This window comes from Drosophila hydei, unplaced genomic scaffold (genome assembly GCF_003285905.1).
Source record: "Drosophila hydei strain 15085-1641.00,03,60 unplaced genomic scaffold, DhydRS2 tig00000149-arrow-pilon, whole genome shotgun sequence".
Lineage (NCBI taxonomy): Eukaryota > Metazoa > Arthropoda > Insecta > Diptera > Drosophilidae > Drosophila > Drosophila hydei.
Window position 1 is genome coordinate 5,811,981 of NW_022045678.1, and position 26,808 is coordinate 5,838,788.

The following is a 26,808-nucleotide window of genomic DNA, read 5'->3' on the forward strand; positions in this document are numbered from 1 at the left end:
AGGTTTCTCCAGCTCTTTCTAAACACACAGAAAATACACATAAAGCTGATGTAGTATTGAAATGACGTAAAATAAAATAAAAACTGAAACTCTGGCTGATAAAAAAACTCGCTGGAACTGCGTAACCAGAAACCCGGAAATTAAATTTGCAACAGCCATAACCTCACAAAAAATACAGCAAAAAAAAATAAATAAAAGTAGTGCAAACAGACCACAGTAGATAAAAAAAAAAAAAAAAAACATAAAATAAATAACATTTAAAAGAGAGCGAGAAACTAAAAAGGGAATTAAGAAATTTCGCTGGCAAATATTTGCAGAGATTAATGAAAGTGGATTAGAGACGAAGTTCTAAAATCAAAACGAGATAAGACGGCACAAATATCTTACACATAACAAGAGAGGACGAGCACGAGAGTGTGTGTGAGAGAGGGAGGGAGAACAAGTGTGCGACAGAGACAGCGAGAGCAGCAGAGCTTGGCTGAACTTTGACCCACTCGACGCGTTTGTCTTTTGACTCTTAGTGTTAATCACGGCAAACGTGCCAGAGCGAACAGGTCGACCAAGTGGGGGCGTGGCGTGGCGAGGGACAAGCCGGGTGCTGGCTACTTAAAACCCGGGGCGACAGGCCAACACATTGTTGCAGACACTTTCGCTCTCGCAACAACAACAACAACAACAACAGCAACAATTTGCAATTCAAACTAAAAGCAACGCAAAACAACAAAAAACCAAGGACATGGACTCGTCGTCGCCGTGTTTGTCGCTGTTTGTCGCGTTGATCTTCCTTGTGATAATTAAAGGTGAGTGCAACCTTTTCAAATTCAGAAACTCACACTTTCAGGCACACACAAATAACTCATTCATTCAAAATGAAATTATTGTAAACATTAATTAATTAACGCATCCTCAGTTTCCTTGCCATGAAAACTAAGCTACATGACATGCGTGATTTCTAGTTAAGTAACTTACAGCAAATATTATATTTTTGTTGTAATGAATATGCAGAATGATAATTAAGATCTTTGAAGGTCAAAAGTCAAACAATCTAAAAAGAAAAATATTTAAAATTGTTCCAGAAGTATTTAGTTACTGAATCACACTTGCAGTAAAATATATTAATTTCTGTCCAAAAGCTTTTAACTTAGTAGTGAGGTCTTGCAGCTAAGATTATTACATTTCTATTTTGTTGTATACTTTGTGAATAGGATATAGCTTAATATAACTCTTTGACCTTTAGCTCTTTATTCCTCATAAGTCAGTCAATCAAACATTTATAAATTGCTTATTATTTTATTTTTTATTTTTATAAATATTCTTTTAGATAGTTTCTAGTTAAAAGTCAATCAGACAAACGTAGTCTTAAAAATTTGTTTCAAATATAAGTATTTATGAAATTGACTTTATATAAATAACAAAAAAATCGGTCAATGCACAGCTAATTATTTTCTTATACTTTGAGCCCATTCAGTGGAAATTGTTTTTCTGAAAAAGTTTGTATTAAGCAGAATGTTGTGTGGCAGACTGCATAAAGTTTTAATATATTTTTGACAAGGCCGAGCAGCTGAATCGCGCAAGCCTTGTCTGTCTGCTCGTATGAATGAACGCGTCGATCACAGAGCCTGCCTTCGGTAACTTTTCCCGTTTCAATGAAATCGACTTAAAGCTTTATTGGTTATTTAATCTATATCTATGTCAATCCTTAACTTAACGTCTGTACTGTCTTAATTTTCCATTTAAGCTAATGGAAAGATGCAGATAAGTCGGTTAACTTACTGACAGTTTAATAAATGTATATTAAATTAGCTTTTTGTGTTTGTATTCAGTCAGGCAATCATAGCACTCTTTTTTTATTAGAAGTATGTAATGCCCTGGCTTTAATTTTCCTCTTATTCAGACAGTCAGTCAGTAAGTCGGTAATTCAATCAGTCAATTAATCAAAGTTTTACATAGACATGGATACTTTTATGCCTTTACATATGTGTAGAGTTTAATTTTGAAACAATTCTCAGACATTTATCCTTATTTTACTCAATTTTCATCAATATTTATGAACAACTTTGCGCATGTTCTGTTTTGCTTAGCTCGTTCCACATAAAAGTTGAAAGGTCCTTGTCGGTACAAATCCTTGTAGGCCACTATCAATTTGAAAGTGCGCAACTTTCAGGGCTCTGCATAAATCTTCTTGTCACATTACTAACATGCCACAAAGCGCGACACTGACTGTTGCACTCGCACCGCCCAACGCCCACCATTGGCCGCCCTCTACGCTCACTACCTAGTTACGTGCCAGCACATTATTCAATTTTCTTTGCCAACATTTTCACGGTGCTTTAAGCAGGCCAAACAAACGAAACCCCCGAGCGACAAATGTAAAAGCCACACGAGCTAAATGTGAGTGTGTGTGTGTGTGTGTGCGTATCGACGTAGAGCTAGGGTATATATAACTATATAAATATATATATCTCCATTCGCATGTATAGGTATAGTACATACGGCAGCTGGATGGGTGTATTCCCTAGTAGCCCGCTATAAATTCACATTGTCGCCATCGCCCACGGAGATCGCCCCGAGCCAGAAACTTGGCCATATTTTTTAGTTTGCTCGCGCAGCAGCTCGGCAATTGCCAAAAAAATACGAAAATTCGCGCGGCAATGAGACAAATATTTCGGATAGGAGAAAACAAAGAGAAATGAAATAAAATACTCGCACAATTGTCAGAGTGAGCCCCTGGAGAGCCTACTTCAAATCTACAGATGCTCCCCAACGTGTCACACACACACACACGCACTCGCGCACACACACTCGCAGCTTTTCAAGTTTTCTCTTTTTTTCTGGTTTTTTTTTGCATTCAGTCGAGAAGTTGTTTTTTCTAGTTCGTTGAGCTGCGCTGCGAGTGGGAGTCGAGTCTCCTGTGTGTCAAAAACAAAAAAAAAGCCAAAAAAAAACAAGCCGTTGCAACGCACGATTTTCAATTGCTCGCAATGCTCCACTTGCATTGTTTCCACTATACAGCAACAAAGTGCATTAGCATTAAGTGACAGGCCCTCGTGGGTAGCAAGTGCCACACAATCAAATGCCACAGAAAATTGCAAGAAAACAATTTTTTTTACTGATATTCAACTAATGAAGCAAATAGTTTATTCCTGTTAATCAAAAATTATTTTATTTGCTGCAGTGCAATATATTCCATTATCCGAATAGATTACCCACCCCTCGCTGTATAGGAATTCTGTTGCATCTTCAATTTTATATTATGCAACACAAAGTATGCAGTCAGCAAATTCACAATTATGCTCTTTTACCGTAATAAATAAGTTATTTATGTTATGTTATGTGGCTGTGGCATCTTTAAAAATAAACTGCCTTAAAAACATTTATGCAACAATTTAGTTTTATCGTGCAATATTTATTAGCAATGGATTTTATTTATTTTATTTATTATTAACTAATTTTTATTTTTCAGCTTGTGCTAATGCATTTGGCTGCAATGCAGTCGAAACAGTTTAATGATTGCCGTATTCGTCTGCCTCACTGTTAATCATGGCTTAAACTATATATCTTTGACTAAGCTGCAATTACTTGAGCTGCTGTAGTCCAGTTGAATCACTGCACAACAGTTAGAAAGTTCTTATTTTTATTAAGGCTTCCTGATTTTTGCTTTGCAGTCAGGCCGTAGTTAAAGCTCGCTGTGGCAAATCTTTGTTGCAAGTGCTTCCTGTACGCTTCCTCTCTGTCATTCGCTTTCTATCTCCCTTTCTCTCTCTCTCTCTGTATTTGTCAATTGCGCTCTTGCTGTCTCTTTCGCAAAGACAAAGACTAATGAAGATGACATTCCCATTCGCATTCGCATTCGCATTCGCATTCAACTCCGTGGCAGGACAAATATTTTCAATAAGCTCCGTTGTAACAAACTGCGCACTGATTGGAAAATCAGCAGTTGAAAATTGCCCAAAAGGGAAGACAGCAAAGCCATGCTGATATAGGGGAAGTTGGCATAGCTGGGAGCTGAGGGGAAAATACAATATTTCAGAGATTCAGCCAAATGCTGTCAACTTGTTGTTGCTGATATTGCTCTTGCTGTTGCTGTTGCCAGTCAGTTGGTAAGCGCATAAATTTCATGGCAATTCGAGCGGCTCTGCGCACCTTGAAGATGTCTTTTCAACTCTCTCTTGCTCTCTCTCTGTCTCCTAGGGATAGCGACTCTATATATATATTGCCGGCCATATATTTTGTTCTTAAGGCATTTTATGCATTGCGAAAAATTTAAATGACATAAATTTCTATTGGATTTTCGTGGAACCCAAAGCCAAAAGCCAAAATGTACATTCAAACTGTCCTCAACATATTTTTGGGCTTCCATTTACATACTGAAAATGCTTTTAACTATGGCTTACGTTTACCCAGAGGCGTGTGCAGAGGGGTGTGGTCAGCAGATAAGCAAATGCTGTTAATGCATTGCAATTAAATGGAAAAGTTTATTTTTTTAATTTAAAGGCAGTTTAAGAATATATATGTTTTATAATGTGATCTGTACTTTAACGCTTGCCAGTCAAGGTGCTGCAACTGGCGGCTAACGTGGCACCCACAAAACTTTCGGCCGCCCTTTGGGCAACGCCACTGACGCCTGCAGGTAATGCGGATAATCCAAGCTGAGGGGAGTCGTCGACGACTTCCACTTCCGTTCCAACTGCACGCATAGCACAACTTTCAAGGCCGTCAGCGAGAGACCACCCAACCGCCCAGCGCCGACTGTGTCCCCTCCTACTCAGTCGTACAGCACGCTGCACTGTAAGAAAAACAAGTTTTAGCTACGCGCTCTGCACTTCCGTGGCGCCAAAGCCAACTTCTTCTTTTGATTTTCAAGTCCCCAATCGTAACCTTGCCCCAAGTCTGTTTCCTTTGCGAGGGAGCTATGGGCGGGGCACCTGTAGGGCGTCGCATGAGTCAGCGCTGCCGCCACTAAACTTTGCAAATAAGCATTTTTTATGCGGCCAATCCCTATCAGAGCTCCCCAACACCCAGTTACTGTCCCTGCCTGTCGCTAGATCGTAAAAAAAACTTAGTGCCTGCGCCTAAATAACCGTAAACGGCACTCGTGGGCCTCTCACACAACAACAACAACAACAACAACAAACTTGATAGGCATAAATTTGCTGTAATTTAACGCATTCAATTACAAAAACAAAAAGAACTCGCGAGCGCCTTGCGACTTACTTAAAAATGTCATAAAATGAGAACAAGTAAGAGCCTCATAAAGGACAATACTCGACAATGGAATCCTGCCAGACCTTATCAAATTGCCAGCTACAAAACAGCCTGGCTAGCGGTATACCCGGCTGAGCAAACAGCCACAATCAGCTTTAATTATAGCTATAAAAATGTGATAAGTAAATAATAAAACAAAATAATTAAATATAAACGAGATTCGTCAAAGTTAATGAGCTCTAGCACGAAAATAATAAGTTATAAAAATAATATATATAAAAGTATTAACAACATTTAAACAAAAATTATAAATGAAATTTATTAGATTATTAAACTGAGAACTTCACATTATTGTGTAAAGAAATCTATCTAAAAGCAGAACTTTTGTTGATATCTGTGAAGGCATAAGAATATTTAAAATCGGAGATACCAAAGTGGTTTGTGAGAAATATGTGACCATTGTTATGCATAATGCTAATGAACCTAGGCTCAATCGAAGTAACATAATGAAGATTCCTTAAAAGTTAGCCAAGCTTCTGGGCCTGATAATAGACATAGGATAACTAACAAAAAGCAACTAACTCAAAAGTATTATAGATTAAACTGGCACCAATAAAACTTTTTTATGAGCGATTTGGACCTTGCTCCAATCGATAAATATTCTAATACACCGACATATATAAAAGTTCCAGAGAAGCCAAGTGAATTTCGGTGCATCAAATGGCTCTGCCCATTCAGTGCCATATCAAATTAAGTTTGTCGACTGTCTACGTTCTTATATTATAATTTGCTTATTACCTCTGATAACTCAGATGCGATTCCCCAACCTCTTCAGACCTCTAGATATTTAAAGAGACGACCACTCGGTATATGCGTTTACTTTATTTATTTGATATCGATTAATTGGAAATACGTGACCTTACAGAAAGATGAACGATGCTATGTTATCTCAGGCGTCGATCCTTCATATTAGATACAGCTTAATATATACATTTTGCACTGAATTAGAAACGTGAATCTAATAGGTTAATAAAAGGAATCACTTATTTCTAATGGTTATTCATAATGAAGTCAATTGTAGATTTATAATACAAATAATTTGAGCCACGATTTTCTTTATTCGCTTAATTTTTCCAATTTCAATTACACACAATTTTCTTCCAAAGATGATATATGTGTTAATTACTGGTTTTACACACCTGATCAGATCATGTTTATAATGGCTGATGAGATGGTATATAACATAACTTTTAATATAAATTCTATCGTGGAATTTACAGTGCTCAGTTACCTGCGCTATTTTAACCAACTTTATATTTTATAGAGCTTCAGCCTTTGTTCAAATCTTAAATTTGCCCTAGCACTTGACTGAAGAGTATATAGTTTAGTTAGAGGCACATTTTATTTGATATACAGAGCTAAACCAAATGTCGAGCCGACTGTAAATAGAGTTTGCCTAAAAGGAAGTTATATATATATATGCTTATGTCCATATATTTAAGTGAATATATATGATACCAAATTAAAATCCAGACAATTCTCAGCTATTTGCCAGCCACTCGATGGTAGCGCTAAAAGCGTTTAAAATGAAGAGTTGCCATTGAGGAAAAATATAAAAAAAGTGGTTTGAGAGGGGACTGTGGGGGCGTGAGTGAAAAAAAGATGGAAATAATTGCGCCCAAGGCGACTACAAAGCGAATTACAAACAGAGCTCAGTGCCGCGCGCGTTCTTCTTTCACTAAAACACCCCCGCCCTAGTCTCTCTGTCTCTCTCTCCCTCTGTCTCGCTCTCTCTGTCGGCAACCCTGTGGCGCCGAGGCGCCTTAATGTATGCAATGCCCGCGTCAGCCTAAATGAATGTGAATGTATATATATATGTATACGTGTGCGTTTAGGTGTGTGCATCTGTATGTGTGGGTGTAGACATCCCAATTGACTTACAAGCGACGTTTTCCACCTGCCCAAAAAAATCAACACACACACACAAAACAACATGCAAATTTCATGGCACATCGCGAGTTGTTGCCTTTGTGTTGCTTTTGTTGTTGTGTGGCGATTTGCATAGGCAAAGCAAAGCAGGCTGGAGAGGGGTGGGAGCAGCGGCTGCGTTGGGTGCCCAGGCAATAGCTACAGCTTCTGTCTCCATGGTGACATTAACAAAGTGGTAGGCAAAGGAAGGGATCTGTTGTGCAGCTTTTAGTCGGTCAGGTGAGCGTCGAGGAGCCGAAGAGCCGAGCCGGCTCGACCCAATGACTGACTGTGCCACATCGTGTGGCATTGAGTTATTTCGTGCCACAATGAATAACACACAAAAAAAATAAGTCGAAGCTGGAATGAGCAACAGCGCTCCAGACGCATCCAGGCGGCACTGGGCACAAGGATTTTCAAGGATATGCGGGGATGCGCATGTTTATTCCCGTTTTTCTGCCACATTTTTACGCTCAATTCCAGTGAGTCCTTCACATACATAAACTCACACACACACGCACACAAATATACTGAGAGCAGCAGACGCTGGAGTCTCTTTCACTCAAAGCTGCGTAGGTTCATTCAATAGATTTTTACACATGTATATATATATATATATATATGTATTTCTATATAAGGACTTAATATATATACATAAGTATTTTTTCCATATATACAGTGCTGCCCAAATTTTTAAGAATATGATACTAAATATAACTGATTTTTATTTATTTATATAAATAACTAATTTTATTTGTTAGATATTTAAAAATATTTTTATCTTTTATTTATCTTGCAGTGTGTTTAAGAGTGCAAAAATATTCATTAATTGAATTTGTATTTTAGGAATCATTCTAAGAATTCATATCTTTAACGTTAAATGGGCATTCATTTTTCTAGTAGATAAAAGGAATATATATTCTTAATCTGGACGACAAGCTGTGTGTAATATAGCCATATCAGTCTGTCCTAATTTTGCATAATAAATCCTTTAATGCGGCCCACGCACATTCACAGAATAAAGTACACATAATGCGTGTGTGTGTATGTGTTGTTATGTATGTGAGAAGCATAAAATAATAGTTTTTTCTAGTCCGACAGACTCCATGAGAGAACCTTAACTTGTTAAGACTGAAATGAAACATTTTTATCAACGAGCTTAAATAGATTAATAATTATTAGTAGCAATATTTATTCAGTTAACTGAAAGACTTCACGTATAAAACGGTCTTACTACTCTCGATGTGTGTATGGGCAGCATCAAGTGTGTATTCTGCTGCTCTGCGTTGAGCTTATAATTGACAGGCGGCTGAATTTTTTATGTGCTTTCCGTCTGCGTGGGCAGTGGCCGAAAAGGCGGTGGCAGAGAATCGAAAACTCGAGCTCGGACTCCGAGTTGATTTTCGTATTTGAATTGGGGCCTGAATTATGGCCATTAGAGCTTGTCAGCGTTCATGGTTATGCTCAGTTGGTAACTCCAACTGACACTGCAACTGCAACTGCAACAGCAAAGTGCGTTGCCATGTCGTTTAATTGAACCAAAACGGGCAGCGTTTTAATTAAGAAATATGCAAAGAGAGAAACTGTAGAGAAGTGCAGGCAGCCACAGTACAGCAGACAAGCCCATCATCAGCTGGTTAACAGGCCACAGCCCCACCGTATCCAAAAGCCAAATCCTATCCCAGGCACAATTGTCACGGCGTTCCGCAAGCATGTCAAGGATGCTGTCGGCAGCTAGTACAAGGGGCAAAGGCAGCATGCACCTGGCCCACGTGTCTGTGTGTGTGCCCCACTCTGGGCTAAAAGCCAAATGGCGTTTTGTCATATCAGCTGCTCGTTAGCCGTGTCAAGAGCAGGGGGCGTACACTGCGGCCAGTGCAGGTGTCTCTTCATCTAATCGACATAACTGAGGCTGAGGCGCCGGCGCCGTCCCCGTCGCTGTCGTCGGTCTGTCTAAGTGCCAAACAATGATGAGCATAAAATGCTTTAAGTTTCTCCCGCTCAAGAGTGCATATCTACATTATGTGTATGAGAGCAGCCCCGGGCAGCGTTAGAAAGCCTGCCTGGAAATTAAATTAAACAAAAAATGTTTGCAATTGGCTTAATAAAGAGTGCTTATGGAATTGGCAGACGCGAGACTTAAAGGAAATTTTAAATAAAAATATAAATTTAAATGAAAAAGATGAAAACTGAAGAGTTAAAAGTTAAATACCAGAGTTACAGGAAAACCAAAGAGCTAGTCGAAAAGCTCACGCCAAAAAGCAATGCGTTTAAAAAATTATATTTATAATGAAAGAAACACAGTAAGACTTTAAGCTATATAATTGATATATCCGCCGAAGAACACTAGAAAAAAAAAAGAAAAAAAGAAGCAGCGAATCAAGAAGTTGAGTAAACAAGGAACTTATATAGAAGCAGGCAAAAGAAATTTAGGCAATGGAACCTATCCATCAGAAGTAAAAACTTATATTATGAAGAGGAGCTGAAGATAAAAAAAATTAAGAAGAATGCAGCAAGCAGGTTATAGAGAACTAAAAGTAACATCTAGGCAAGACATAAAACTATTTGCAAATTCATAATGTTAACTGTCGCAAGATTTTAAGCAAGCTTTCGAGTAAGAAACGAGCAAGATAATAAATATAATTAAAGTAGAATGAATTACCCGAATATATAGAGTAATGCAGGGGCACAATACTAACAGAAGAAATTATATTATAAATATTATAAAATAAGACTATACTAGAGAATGTATGTATATAATAGATATTGATACAGATTGTATGACTATAACTATATTAATTGAGAATGTGGCGATATAACTTTGTTATGAACATTATGCTTCATTACCAATAAATCTTTGATAAAATTTGGATATATTCCAAAAGGAAACATATGTACATGGTTATCAAAGCCAGTTTCATACTGTCGGCCGCCAAAAATGAAATAAATATGTGCAAATAATATTCTCGCATGCGTATGCAGCCGAGCTTAAATTTAATTATTTATCTTTTATGCAATTTATTCAACAAAAAAAAAAATAAAAAATAAAATAAAATGCCAATAAAATAAATTTCATAAATATCTTGAAAATCTCGTTACTAACGCAACATTTATCAAATGTAACGGAAAATATATATAGCATATATATAACGTTTATTGTAAATGGCTTACTTTATATATTTATTTATGCTTTTTATAGCATCTATCAGGCTTTGTGGCATTATTTATGATGCCGCGCTAACACCTCCTCAGCTCCTTCCCTCTCGTTCTCTCCCTCTGTCTTAATCTATGTCTCTGACTAACCGAACCTCCAACGTCCATTAACCAAATAGACACCACCAACACACATACGCATACCCCGCACGCAGACTCCCTCTGGTGCAGTTTGGTTGGTGTGCATGTGCGTGAGCGTGTGCGTGTGCGTTGCTCTGTGGCACACCTTGGCCCCTTAATGTATGCAATAAAGCTCAAGTGTAGCGCCGAGCTTGTGGCAACCTCCGCTACCTGCCACAGCAGTTGCCTGGCTGTAACAACGCTTTTTGGTAGCTAACCTTCACTTTCACCACCTGACATATACACTCGTGCAACATTGTTGCATTTGCAGCTAGTACGACAATTGCATTGTTGTCCCCTCCCATCGGCCCCCTCCATTCTCCTGTCCTTGTTGTAATTACATTTTGTTTTACTCGTGTGTTGAGGTTTTTTGTTCAGCGACCTTTTTTTTGAAAAGCATGCCACATGCCACATTGCCCCGCATCTAGTTGTTTATGCAAGTGGCACTGAGGGGCATGTTGCGCTGTGTGTGCTCTGTGGGTCCGTTGTGAACACATGAAATTCATGCGTGATTTTTATTGTCCTGTTGGGTGTGCGCGCACATAAAATAATGTTTATGTATCTGCGTGTGTGTGTGTGGCAGCAGCAACAAGTTATAACAAGTTATACAAGTAAAATGTCATTGAGCATGCCACGCCCACGCCCATGCCAAACACCCCACGCCCAACGCTCAACGCCCAAAGACCAACGCCCCCGGGCCCCGAACAAATTGTAAACTTTATTGAATTCCTAGCGCTTTATTGTGTGGAAAATTTATCGTTTCAATTATGCAGCAACAACAACTGAACTATACAAATACATGTACATATATTTGTATATATATTCCTTTTTTCATCAGGCATGCGATTCTTAACTCGAATTGTCTGCCTCGTATTTCTGTATATTTTATGGAACAGCCACACGCACTCCCGTACTCACGCACAACCAATGCAGACCTTGACTCAAGACCGAGCTCTCGAGCTGAGCTGCCCAAGATCCGTGCTAACTGCATTGACTTTGACATTTATGGACTAGGGAAAGCAGTCCACAGCCACCCACCCATGCACGCATATGCCGAAAGAGGGAGAGAGAGACCGAATGTGTGTGTGCCCCTGGCATACTCAATGCGTATTCGTATGTCCCCAGGGCCGACGCTGCGTATACGCAATTTGCGTGCATCAACTAGCAAACAGGTGAAATTGGGTTGACCAGAGAAGCTAAAGTAATGGCTACGCAATGCCTATATGCATATGAGATAAGGAGTGTTGCAAAAGGTTCTGTTCATAAACTATATAATCTGCTTAAAGTCAAGTAAATTAATTGAAAGACACAAATAATTCCATAAACTTGAATATATATGTTTCTATATACACTGCACATATCAATTGGGGTATATATATATATATTTATACAAAAACGGCTTAGGGTAAAATGGTATAAACTATTAGATAAGGGTTTGGAATACTTGCAAATAAATTGGTTTTTAATGTTATTTTGCATTCGCTTTTCGTGAAGTTATCGAAATCTAAAATATGGTTAACTAGTTAGCTCAGATAAGCAGATAATAAAATTCATGACTACTGAGATATATTCTTATTAAATACGTAATTAGTTTTGTTTGTTTATGGGCAATATATATAACAATTTTATGTACCAAAAGTTAGCTGATTGATGTTTGAAAAGTACAGAGGAAATAATAATAAGGCATTCGGCTGTAGATCAAATTTTGAAGTTCCTTATGTTCATAAATATTATTTTAAATGCGTTTTTAATATTTCAGAAGACATTTATATTTTAGGCATTCAACTTATCTACAATAGCTTAAGCCTAATCACATCTTATTCTTTCAATATCCTCGCTATTCATTAACTGGTTAATTGAATTTACAATCCTTGAGCATCACATTAATTGAAATTCAACGATTTACTATGCCAATAGAGAGAGCCTCACACAATTGTTTCAACATTGCAGAGTGCTGAGAGGAAAAAAATGGGTCAAGGTTAAATTAGGTCAACTAACGTGTAGCTTGTCGAGTTGAATGCTTTTCCGAGTCGCCTCCTCAGCGCTGTCAGCCCACGCCCCCTTTAACGCACTCTCTCTCTCTCTTACTCTCTGTGGCCTTCACTCAGTGCATTGACAGCGACATTGTTGTAGGCTAATAAGTAAATTAATTCTTAAAATAATAATACCAAATAAAAAAAGCTGCTATAATATGCTGCAGTGTTAAGTGTACATTAAATAAGAGTAGTTTACTATTTGATAAAGAGAAAATCAGTATATGTAGCTGCATAAATATTAAACAATTTATTTTTAAGTTTTCATTATTTTCTGTTGACCTTATAATTCACAGTTAAGCCATAAACTAATTTAAAACACATCAATTGTATATAAAATAGCTTAAAATCTTCGCTGGTTTCTTTTATGCAGAAAACAATGATCAAATAATTTTATAAATATTATGCAAATTAAATTTTAAATATCTAACAAGAAGAACAAGTATTTTAAATATCTCAAGAAAGATGACAAAAATATCTTTCTTGAGATTTCAGTCTTCCGTTTTTCTATAAACATAGATTTATAAGTATTGTAAAACAATTAATTTTTTACAGATGCGATTAAAATTTGTGTTTCCTTTAACATATTTTGTAAGAATATAATTATATTGTGTCATGTTTCCAATATTCGATTTAAAATAAACAGCCAATTCCCTGTGACTGTCTTTTAAAAGGCTTTCAATTAAAAGAGATCTGCATGGCTCATTGACATCCAGTCGCCGGCTCAATGCCCTTGTGGAGTGCATATACACCATAATAAAGGTAGTATATGTGCCAGTCCCTTATAGCGAGCAATCACACTGCCATACACAATCCCTTCAACTCCTCATTTTTTTTTTGCTGGGTGAAAGGACAATACAATTCTGATTGAAGCAAGCAATAAGCTCACAAATAAAAAGTGGGACTGAAAGAAAGATTGCCTGACGGAAACACTCGCAGATTTCATTTTCGGTTTCCCTTTTGTTGTCGTTGTTGTTGTTGTTGCTGGTCTGACCTGCATCAATTTGTTGTGTCTAAGGTTCGTGCAGCGAAAGGCTTGCCCAATTGTTTGTCATATATTCGTTTGTATATACCTATGTATTGCTATCCAATAAAAATGTAGCAAATTATGTCCATTCGTTCCACTGTCCCACCGAGTGAACTCGCTCTCTCTCTCTCTCTCTCCCTGAGGTCAAAATGGCTGCAATCAAAAAATACGCTTGATTTTTTACATCCTTACCAAAAGCGCACTATCAATATTATGAGATTTCGCGTCCTCTCTGCCCCAGCCCCTGCCAGCCTCTTAGCTTTGTTGATGACTTACATATGACTGTGTGTGTGTGTGTGCTCGGGAGAGTGGAGAGAGGAAATATTGCAAATGTAATATGCTTGTTGGGATGCAGAGGCCCCTTCGACCAGAAATTGGTGTCGGATGGGTTTGCAACGTGTGCTAAGCCCTCAGCCATGCCCTCAGCCCTTGTCTATAGTTCGGTCTCGGCGCAGCAATTCAACATTTTTGCTACACTCAAGTAGACACTCGACGGGTTGCGCCATAAAAAAGGCAAGTGTGTTAATATTTGTCAGTGCTAAACTGGGAAGTACCCTGTAGTCTTAGAAATTGAATATAATAATTTCAAATCTTATTATAAAATAAATTTAATCGACTTTAATAAAAATGAACATTATCATATTATTGTATTTATAAACATTTTTATTTTTATTTTATTTTTATTATAATTTTGGCATTTTGTTACTGCAATAGGTATATACACATTTGCCCTGTGAGGATCGAAATGAAATGCTCGCAAGCTTGTTTTGTAACATAAATATAATATATAAATCTGTCAAAGTCTAAGCTAGGCTAACTTTAAATACAAATTATTGATAATGATAATGATTTTAAAAATAGTTCCATTAAAGTTTATTTATAATTTTTTGCGACATTTCTTAGTTGACTATATGCTTAGAAAATGTATAGCACTTAGCGAACTTTTGGTTTATTTACTTAATTTGTATTCAGTCTTAACATTGATATACAATTTACGGCTTTTGGTTTTAGAGGGTATTTAAAGCGCGGCTTGCGGTATTTTCAGGCATTTTAAAAATTGATTGTAAATACCAGGCAGAGGCGGCGGGTGCGAAAATATTTCGCGCACGTTGAACCTCCCAGCTGGCTGACTGACAAACCGACTGACTGATTGAATGACAGACTGACAGTCTGACATCCGAGGCAGACCGACGGAGCGTCTGGGTGCAACTGTGTCAATGTGTAAGCATGTGAGCAACCGCATGCTGTTGTCTACGAGTGTGTGTTAGTGTGAGTGTGGGTATGTGTGTTTGTGTGTTTGTGTGTTTGTTGGCAATTTCCGCTTCTACATTTCCGTTCGTTTTGTCACGTAGTTTATGAATGAATTTAACTGCTGTCGGTGGGACGACGGCGACAAAGAAAAGAGACAGCGACAGCGACAGCGCAGCCGACGTCGATGTTGAAGCGGCTATAAAGCTTGTTGATATGTTTTAATGAGCACTTTTAACATGCATACACACATGTGTGTCTGTATGTGCGCATGTGCTTATGTGTGTGTGTGTGTAAGTGGCACACATAAAACTAACAAGAAATAACAGACAGCTTTGAGCTGTCGAATATTTAATATCCTTTGCTGATATACTCGAGATAAGCATTAGATTTCTATGCAAACAATCCATTTGTGGGAGCTGATTCCTTTGGAAATTTTGCACATATATTTAAAGCATCTTAAACAAAATATTAAACAGTTTGAGGTGCGTAAGAAAACTTGATGATTTAAATCTAAGATTAAAAATCTAAATCTAAAATTTAAAATCTAATAAATAAACAATCTAATTTAAAAACAATTTTAAATTAAAATGTTTTTATTTGTAATAAGTAGTTTGATCCTGCTGAAATTTCATACAGATTAAGAGATTTGCAAAACTAAAGTTGCGTCTAAAGTTGTGTCGTAATTCAACATTTTTAAAAAGCATCTTGAAAAACTTTAATTTTTTAATATTTAATAATTAATAATTTTTTAAAATTGAGAATTTCGATTTCGGTCAAAGTATCGTAAATAACCAACTATTTCATAGGAAAACTAAACTTTTTAAAAGTCGTTCTGATGCTTTTTTACATAGTTGTAGAAGCCTGGAATTGAAAAAGTGATATTTAATATCTCTTCCAGAAAAACAGAATCAGACTTCTACGTCTACAAGTCGATATTATCTATCTATATGTCTTTTTATGCGTAACATACGCAATCACAAAATTTGAATACCCTTCGCAGATAAAAGAGTTTGAGCACCTGAATGTCACACGACGGCCACACCCGACATTTAAAAATGCACCGTAAATTGTTCACATAGCTTTACTGCCCCTCAGAAACGCCCACACACCCCACTCGACAGAGAGCACACTTTTTGGCCAACAAAAGAAACTTTTTTAATTACATTTTTCATTTCCTGCACACATTACGTATACGCAACGTTGGCCGCAGGCACGAGAACAGCAGAGCGGAGTAGGGGGACTAGTAGCTCTTCTAACAGTTTTTGTGTCCAATAAAAGTGACCAAAAATTGCTTATTGGCTGCTCGAGATTGAATGTGCCTAATGTCGTTTAATATATATGTATGTACCATATATATTTAGCTTTAGCCTGACTTGGATCTGTTATCCTTTGTGCCTGGGTGACTAACTGTGCGACTGGTCGACAGCTTTGCTCGTTTCTTAAATCGAAACGAATAGCAACAAAAACTAACCAATGCAAGAAAGCAAAGAAAAAAAAAAACAAATCTGAACAACAATGCTGTCAATAACAAGCCAATATGGAACTGTCCATACTAAAAGCGTGGGCCAAACACAAAAGCGAGGTTTGTTCGAGAAGTTGTTGGTGTTATAATAATAATTTTGTATAATTGCGAATATCTTAATATATTTTTATAATATTTTTTAAATGGATCAAATTCCACTTACCTTTCTAATTGTCCATTATTATCCAATCGTTATTTCTGGAGATTTGAATTTATTTGAACTAATTTCATATACTTGAAATTATTAATTATTTTTAATTAGTTTTCCAGTTGAGAGAGATAACAATGGAGGCATCAATCTACAATTCTTAAAAGACATTTAATTGGTTCTTTGAATGTCATAAATCTTATACTAAATTTATTTATTTATTTATTTTTTAAATCGTTATTTCTGGAGATTTCAATTTATTTGAACTAATTTCATACACTTGAAATTATTAATTATTTTTAATTAGTTTTTAGTTGAGAGAGATAACAATGGAGGCATCAATCTACAATTCTTAAAAGACATTTAATTGGTTCTTTGAATGTAATAAATCTTATACTAAATTTATTTATTTATTTATTTTTAAATAGATCAAATTCCACTTACCTTTCTAATTGTCCATTATTATCCAATCGTTATTTCTGGAGATTTGAATTTATTTGAACTAATTTCATATACTTGAAATTATTAATTATTTTTAATTAGTTTTCCAGTTGAGAGAGATAACAATGGAGGCATCAATCTACAATTCTTAAAAGACATTTAATTGGTTCTTTGAATGTCATAAATCTTATACTAAATTTATTTATTTATTTATTTTTTAAATCGTTATTTCTGGAGATTTCAATTTATTTGAACTAATTTCATACACTTGAAATTATTAATTATTTTTAATTAGTTTTTAGTTGAGAGAGATAACAATGGAGGCATCAATCTACAATTCTTAAAAGACATTTAATTGGTTCTTTGAATGTCATAAATCTTATACTAAATTTATTTATTTATTTATTTTTTAAATCGTTATTTCTGGAGATTTGAATTTATTTGAACTAATTTCATATACTTGAAGTTATTAATTATTTTTTAATTAGTTTTCGAGTTGAGAGAGATAACAATGAAGGCATCAATCTACAATTCTTAAAAGACATTTAATTGGTTCTTTGAATGTCATAAATCTTATACTAAATTTATTTATTTATTTATTTTTTAAATCGTTATTTCTGGAGATTTGAATTTATTTGAACTAATTTCATACACTTGAAATTATTAATTATTTTTAATTAGTTTTTAGTTGAGAGAGATAACAATGAAGGCATCAATCTACAATTCTTAAAAGACATTTTATTGGTTCTTTGAATTTAATAAATCTTATACTAAATTTACCACAAACCTATAAAGCTGCACTCGCTCTACCAGCTGCCATCATGAATTGTACTTGTTGTTTGCAGCACTTCGACTGGTTTAGTCCGAAAAAAACCAGACGGATAGGTTGTTAGATGCTTGGCTAGGGGGTGAATGAGAAATAGACTGACTAAAAGTCGATGTTGCCTTCGGGCCAAGCGGAGAGAGCTCTTGTTGCCAAGACAGTAGCCGCACAGCGATTTATGTGCTGTCCAGTTGCTGTGGTCTTCCTATGCTGCTTGTTGCTACTGTTGTTTTTGGTGTTTTTCCAGCTGTCCAACTGTTCCGCTGGCCATGCGCTTCCTTAAGCTCATAGACGCTCAGCTTGATTCTTGGTATTGTGGTCGGCTACTGAGGGACGTGCTAACGTAGAGCTACAGGCATTTTACTTATGAGTGTCATGCGTTGTAAGATCTCTGCAAGAGCTTTAAAAGAAAATGTGACGCTGCAGCAAGAATGTAGATACTCTATACAGATTTATAAAACGGGTATGCAAAATTGTATTCCCAAAAGCAATCGGTCAATACGTAAATAACAATGTTATTGATCTTTATTTTGGTATTGCTTTGATCAAAATAATTGTTCGATTTTTTTGTTTGAAATATTTATTCCATAAGCCGACTTCATTTAGCAGTGAGCTAAGCATACGGATTCCCAAAATATATTTTTAAAAGCTTTTTTATATTTTTCAGAATTGTTTAAAAAAAATTAATGTTTTTCAATGAAGATCATACGTTAAATAAAAAAACATTATGAATGAATTATGCTTATTAAACTATAGATATTTGGGCTTTATCTTTGAGATAATAAGATTACTATACTAGGCTGTATAAGAATAAGAACTCTTTATAAGTTTTGAATTGCTTTTATCAATTGCCAGTGTTTCAGGAGATATAAATGAATTTTATATTGAGACACCTAGATTATTCACATATTATTCACATGCATGAATATATTATATTCAAGCAATAAAAGTCTAAGAAAAATGAGAAACTTAGTCCAAGTGTGAGTCATGTAGAAAACCAATAAATAGTAAATCATTGCTGTTTATAGAGCAACCTGTCGTCGTGCGCTATCAACTAAGTTTCTGTCTAGTTTTAAGATTTTTGTTGCTGTACTCCGTGGATCGCCCACACAATAAAACGGACTGTAGATGAAACGCTCAATGCATGTCAATTTGTGGCTTTTGCCAAAACTCCCCATTGACTGAGCCCACAGGGAGAAGAGACCAAGCTGGAGTGTGGTTATGTGGGTAGCTATGGTGGTTTAGGTGGGCGGCAAGACTTGTAGACCATGGCAGGCCGTTTATGGGCAGCTTTCAAGCCTGAATCAAGTTCGCCATATTTATATGGCATGTAAATGCGGGCTTGCTGTAAGAGAGCGCGTGCACACACACACACACGCACACAGTTAGCAGCCACTGTTGTTTGCCATGCGGGTTTTAGCCGTCTTTGTGCCAGAGCACTTTGAGCCAAGACAAACTGCAGCAGAGGCAGCAACAGAAGCAACGATCAAGTTGCCAAATTTATTTGCGTTTATCTTCGTGCCAAAAGTTTTCGGTTAACGTGTTTTGCATTGTCAACAACTTTGTTGTGGTGCCACAATTGACACGCCCTCCCCCACGCCGCCGCCCACAGCCGCACCGCCCTCATTCTCGGCTGATGCAATTGCAATTGCTTTTGTCGAGTTTTGCGTTCGTCGCATCTACCAAATTGTTTGTTTTGTTTGGCGCGTGCTGCTTTTGACTAACTTTTTTCTATGCTCTCGTCTTTTTCTTTTTCGAATTGTATTTTTCAATTTCTTTTCATTGGGTTTTTGTGCCAGACACACAATGCCACGCCCACTAGTCAACCTGTCGCCCGTCGAGTGGGAGAATGTGTGTGTGTGCCTGAATGAGTGTGTGGGTGAATGAGTGTGTGTATCAATATTGGACTTGCTATGTTGCAAACTTTATGCACTGCACCTTCTGAATACCCTTTTGTTATTCTATGTAAATGCAAAAGTCGTGCAACAATGAAGCTTAATAAAAAAACATATATAAGGAAAAAAACAATTTTAAAACCTGACACATAAATAATGCAAATTATACAGTCAAGCCGAAGGAATTGTAGATTTTCCATTCAAGATCAATGGTTATGTGTCTGAATCATACACTTAATATAAATACATATATGTACTCAATCTAAATTATTCATTATAAAAATATTAGATTGATGGTGAAAAAAAAGAATAAATCATTAGAAGAACATTTAGCTAAAATTCGCTTTGCTAATTCAGATTCTGTATTTATAAATTGGTTCGTTATCGTCTGCTTAAGTCAAATTATTTTTATTTCAAAATGTTCTCTTCTGTGTTGGAAGATTCAAGAACCTTTCGTACAGGGCGTTGCACAGTCGATCTAACCACAAGTTGAGGATTTGGCTTCAGGATTTAGTTCTATGAGTTTCCATGCAACGCTTACTCAATATTTAAGTCATGCGTTAAATGCTTTTACAATTTCTACGGGCTTGTCATCCAGAACCCCCAACTCTCCGGCAGCCCCACCCCACTTTAGTTTGTATCTATGCTATTTGAGTCTTTGTTGTTACCGTTCATTGAGCAAACAAAAATCAATTGCATTTAAATGGCATATTTTAGGTTTATTTGCATTTTGGGCACTGGTTAAATATGCTCGACTAGTCCCAAGTCTCACATAAAGTTTAGTTAGCTACTTATTTAATTGATTGCAATTGTTTTCCCAAAAAGCAATATGCAAATTGCAGTTGAGTTGCCAAGAATTGAAAGCCAAATAAGCCGAATTAATTCCAAATGCCAGAAATGTAAGTTCTGCAATTGAGTTAAGTAATGTGAAAACTTAAACTGCGACACAAATTTTCTAAGAAAATTGTAATTAGACAGATTATTTAAGCATTTGGCTGCCGTACAGACAGATTACTTGCTTACAAAAGATAAATGGAGAGAATATTGATTATATAATTAATAAATTATAAATGTGATACATTTGATAAATTTTGAGTTTGAATTAATTAACTGTTTTCAACAGAGATTTGTTATATTTGATATATTCAACTATAGGTAAGGTGCGTAAACATTTAAAAAGGGCTTGAAGGCTTTTTGGAATTTGGTTGTTAAATTTATTTTAATCTTAATTTTAATTTTAATTTTTTAGATTTTCGATTTTTATTTTCAACATTTGTTTGATAAATTCTTGAGTGATTTCTTGTAGACCGTTTATTATATTAATTCATTTGTGATTTTAATATTTAAATAATTAAAATATTACTCTCTTTTGTGCTCAAAAATAAATAAAAAAAAACTAAATAAAATAAATATTTTCACATATTGAATTCATACTAAAATCTTTTTGAGCGCAAGTCATTTTAATTTAATTTAAATTATAAATTTAGTTTAAGTTAAAGGGATGCTTAGTTTAGTTTAAGGGATGTTCATTTTTTTACAAGCTCAAAATTTATTTACAAAATCTATGCAGACCCGACGCATATGTCACGCATTTAGAGGGATGGCTTAAAAAACCTCATCAAAATCTTCAATAGCAGGTCAGCTGGCGCACATACACATACAGTTATGTGTGTGAATGTCGCTTTGTGCATGTGTGGGAGTGCGTCGCACACACATTGGAATTTAGAGTCAGCCATTAGATGCGCTTAAAGCTATCAACATTCTGTGATAATAGACCATTTACCATTAGGAAGTGAGGCATGCGCAATTCAGTCCAAGCTATTGCCAATAAATGTTAAGTGTGCCCCATATACACACACACACAAGCACCCACATATATACAGATCCCCTTTTATACACTTTGTATGTGTATTTAATCAGCTCTTGTTTCGATTTTTTCTTACTTACAGGTAAGTACGCACTTTCCACCTGCGCTGTCAACTTTCAACTGCAATTCGTGTTCTTTAAAAATGACAAGTCGAGGACGAGCAAGCAAGTATTAAAAAACGAACATATACATATATTGTATATATATGAAAGTAATAAAAAACCTTGACATAAACCTTAGAGATATGTGTGTAAACGTAAGGCACAAAAGTCTAACAATAACAGAGTAGACTAGATGGGGAAGGCGGCTAGAAGTGGGGGCTCTGGCTGGCAATCTGGCAGAACTTTGGTAACAAGTTTTTGTTATTGTTTTCAGCGCATGCTTGGGTGTGTGTGTTTGACGTTTGGTGTTGTGCCCGCCTAGGCAGCTGTCAAAAATCAACGCAAACGTCAGCGCTCAAAAGCGACAAAAACACACAGACAGCCGCACGCACACACATACCAACGCACAGGCATTGGACACATGTTGAAAATGTCAAAAAGTAGGCAACATGTTGTGCCAGGCATCCCACTTTAGCCACCCTCTTCAAGCCCATCCTGCTCTCATTCAATTTGTATATATATATATATATATTTATTTATTATAAGTTTAGGCATACACAGAACACACTCTTGTCCATCTGCTCTCAAAAGGTCACAACAACAAAAGCCGAACCTTTAAAAATCTTTCGCTCATTTTGAAGCCTTTTGCTCAGCTGGGAACTATAAATTCTTTATTATTTATTTTGCCAAGGCTTTCATTGATTTTTTTGCGATAACGCCTTTATTAAAGAGTTCGCACAGACCCAAAAAAAAGGAGGAGAAGAAGAAGAAGAAATACAAGTGTCTCGTAGAACTTCGACAAATAGTAGATAATAAATAATAAATAAATACTAATGTAAATAATAATCAAATATTTTAAATATATATAAAAAACCCTAATTTTTCTTTTTTAAAATAAACTGAATTAAGCATTTGCATTCCAATAAAATTAACTTTTAAGCTAACTTCAAAGCTCACTAGCTTGTTCAAACTGCAAACCTCAATTTTATAGTTAATTAATAAGAAATTATGGCAATTTTAAAAGTTTGTAATTCTTATAGTCTCGATATCTGAACAATTGTGAAAGAGTATGCCAGAGTGCAACTTTTCTCAAATCCGTGGGAACATTTTGATTATTTGGCTTTTAGTTGATTATAAAAAGGAAAGGGATACACAAATACACCCACGCATACATATATATAGATATGGAGACATATACAGATGCATATATGAGTCGGCAACTGGACAACAATGGAGGACCAGCAGACAAAGGCAGAGAAGGAACAGCTGAGGTCAAAAGGAACTGTGACAAAGACTCTTGTGAAAAACAACTCCCCTCAGTAGCTTTCTTACTTGGCTTCTCTCTTTCGTTATCCTTCGCTTTCCCTATGTTAAAGCTGCCTGCCGGATTTTCTCTGAAGAGTATGAAGCGCATAAAATCTATAGAGCCATGGACAGCGTTTTGGATGGCGGCGTTAGGTTTCAATTTTACGCACGCACGACTTTTTGCCAGTGAAATCATAAAGAAAATTACATTGCAAAACTATCGGGCAACGAGCCTTGGCATTTCCCATTTCACTCTCTGGTATTGTTGGAATGGCTTTAAACTTGACACAGTTTAGGGCAGGGCAAAGTTAATCATAGTGAAAACTTTGATTTCATTTAAGCAACTCGTGAATGTAACACAACACACAAGAGCAACATCCACAACAGGCGCACTTCAATTGTTTGCTTTTGCTTTGAGTTTGAGTTCATCCTCATCATGATGATGTTAATAATGATAATGATGATGATGATGATGACGCCGGGAATGTTGCAAATGACAGCGGGTGTGGAAGTTTGTTTGAGTGAATGACGGGCCGTGAATGAGACAGCAAATAATGTGCAGAAGAAAACTCAGAAAGATGCTTATTCCAACGTCGAGAAACTTACTCAATTGTTTTCAACAGTTTTTTGGGGGACTGGTCTGAAAAAAAAGGAACTGCTAAAGTAAAGAAATGCAGAGCACATCAAATAGACATGGGTGGGTAACTATGAAAATAAATAGATGAGAACATAGTAAATAGTGCTAGATATAAATAAAAATTATAAAAATTTGCAACTGATAATATAACAAAAAATTCAATGATGAAGCAGATTATACAGATATCTCCATATCAATTAGATATATTAAAATATAAAAGGCAGTAAGAGTCTGAATAACTGATATTAACAGCATCGCCTTAGCTGTATAAGGTAATTAACATATATAACGCTGTAATATAACGCATATTAACAGTGCAGTTAATATCAACGGCATGGAACGTAACATGTTCTGTGAAGTATCTACAAGCCTTTTGGAAAATCGAAACTCTGTAACTACCCAATATTAAATACAATTGTTGTTGGATTCGTCTTAGAGCAAAGTTAGGGCCACGAAAAATAAAATTTTTTCAAATCATTCTGCCGCAAATGTCTCAGTAACAGTCAAAAGCTGCCAGACGCACGCCGCCAAAGCTGTAGCGCTTAATAGTTCTCTCGCTCCCACACAGCAAGGAGCATGTTCGCGCTGTGTCGAAAACAAACCAAACGCAAAAACAATTGTAACAGTAACAGCAACGCTGACGCTAACGCTAGCGCCGACGTCAACGTTGACATTCTCTGCTGAGACACTTGCGCTATGGCTGGCAGCAGCGAAAGCGACCGCCAGTGACTGCGACTGCGACTGCGACTGCGATTTGGGTTAAGCAGCCTGCTGTGCGTATGTGTATTCGTGTGTGCGAGTGAGAGGGTGTATGCTTACCCCGGCTAACTCAAATTCAATTGTAGCATGTAGCTTTGTGCCCTTGCCAAGTTAAACGATGAAATGAGCATTTGTGCCAAAGTATGTACAACAACAACAGCTGTAACAACAACAACAACAGCAGCGACAAGAACAACAGCACATAACAAAATACACATAAATTATACTTTTTTGCCATCCACAGCCGTTACGTTGCGCTACGTTACGTTTGCCGTTGCGTTTTACGGAATGCTAAAGCGGCTTTTGTTTTAGCTTTGCTTTTTTTGTTGCCCCCTCTTCATCTGTTTCGCTTTTGTTTTTTTCTCCCGTTTTATTTATTTTTGTTGTATTTAAATTAAGTCTAAAATGCCGACAAGCAGTTGTTGTTTTGCTCATTTGTTGTTGTTTTTGCTTCTGTTACTATAACAGTTAAATATCAGAGTTGCCAGACTGCTTAAAAGTGTCGCAACGCAACGTGTTTAGCTGACTTAATGAACATATTTATATAGCAAGGCTACATGAATGGTGGCTAACACTGTTTAAGCAACTTATTATCCCGCGTTATGCGCTTTGTTTCCTTCTTCGAGTTTTTAAAGCTTTTCAAGACTTTTGGAAATATATAAAATAAGCTTTTAAAGTAAATGTTAAAAATTTGTAATAATTCTGATAAAATAAAAAAGGAAATTTCATTTTTAGAACCTATCTTAACAAAAGGTAAACACTTTCAAATATTAAATACTTTTAGTTACCATTTGCATGCTTAACTAGTAGACAAATTAGAAATTCTTAAAGTTCCAAAACTTTAAAACGCTTAATCAGTTAAAGAGGAGAAGTTAACTAAAAGCTTTCATTTTTGTAAAACTACAAATTATTACATTTGTTTAAGAGCATTCCGCATCTAGTATGTTGTGTGCCAAATTCAATTAGGTTTCCCATTTTTTTAAACTTTTTTTCTTCGGGATATAGTCGCAATACAAATGTTGTGTACTCAGTATTGACATTTTCCGTGCCACTGACTCTGCTGCCCATATTTATTTTCAATTTAAGCCAAATGCTCGCATGCTGCACTCTAAAAGTCGGTGGCATGTTGTACGTGTTGCATGCCCCGCGCACCGTGCCCCCACCAAAGCTGAAGCGTAATTTATGGCCCCAGCAGCAGCGGCAGTAAAGTTAATGCCCCCCATTTCCCTTGCTGTATGTTGTAAAAAAACTTTGGAATTTGACCCTCATCATAATTGAAATGCGCTAAAAACAAAACGATGCAAAAATCTTTTTTAATGAAAATCCATGCACACATACCTACTCACACACATACACGCATGTCATTTGCGTGACAAGCAGTTGGTCAATATACATTATATCTATATGAACTAAGCCAATAGACTTTTACTCCATTCGAAATATGCAAATATTGTGCACAGGGCTTATGCCAAATACAATTTGTAGCATACTTATGTGGGCCACGCGGGGGTATTAAATATTGACCAACAATTATGAAGAGCATATTATAGAGCCAGTACGTTTTTAAGTATAGCTTTGGTGCAGGCTTAAAGTCCAATTTCTCTTTCACATATATACCTATATATAAAAATTGGCTAAAGTATATGCAGGCTGAAATATTAGTTAAACATTTAGTTAATTGAAAAAGTTCAGCTTAATGCCAGAATTGCATTTGAAGTGTAGCTCCCATTTTTACTATCCATAATTTCTCAACTTTTGAAACGCTCAGCCAGTTTTGCAACAATTATATGCTCAATACTCAATACAGTACCAAATTTAAGTACTTTTGCCGAAATAGTTTCCAAGCTGTATAGCTTTGTCAATAAAAAATGGGGGAGCTCAATTAAAAACTGTTGCAACAGCTGAGCAAAATAATGCGAACAGAAAAATCTCATAATTTTGGCAAATGTGCAAGTATGCATATATATATATATATGTATAGGCGAGTGCTACGTGGGGAGCACCTTTCGCAAAGTACTCAAAATTAAGCTAATTGCCAGCTCCGAAAAACGGAGGCTCTGAAAGGCCAAAGGCAAAGGAGAACTTGGGGTTATGTGTGGCAGGCAGGGGTAGCTATCTACATAAAGGCCAACGCTTAAAATGCCAACAATTATTTAACAGTAAATAATTCATAAATATTTTATGACTAGCACTGTCACAATTTGTAAGACCAAAAACATTTTCGGGACTCAAACAAAAAATGAGAGAAATGAGAACTGTTCATTTAAATTTTAATTGCTTTATAAATGCTAAAATGTCCTTGAACTTTTTTTGCGTAAGAGTGAAAGTGGCGAGTGGGCGTGGCAGGCAAAGCTTCTACCACACCCTACAAGCCCTCTCGCACGCCCATTTAGCAAATTGTTGATAGAGCCCAAGCGAAAAGCTGAGCTGCCCTTGCTAGCAGCTAGTTTGAAGTCCTTTCATAAAAAAGAGGAGGCATGTATATTTATATAC

General features: G+C 36.3%; 1 protein-coding gene across 6 annotated transcripts in view; it reads left to right on the forward strand.

Moving 5' to 3' along the window:
- Positions 1-250: 250 nt before the first annotated feature.
- LOC111594697 (neuronal acetylcholine receptor subunit alpha-7) overlaps positions 251-26,808 on the forward strand; it is a 103,826-nt gene continuing 77,268 nt past the window's right edge. For all 6 annotated transcript variants that reach the window (XM_030223262.1, XM_030223258.1, XM_030223259.1 and 3 more), the window contains exon 1: positions 251-800. In XM_030223262.1, coding sequence (XP_030079122.1) covers positions 737-800 — 64 coding nt within the window. In that variant the 5' untranslated portion in view covers positions 251-736. The remainder of the gene's footprint in view (positions 801-26,808) is intronic.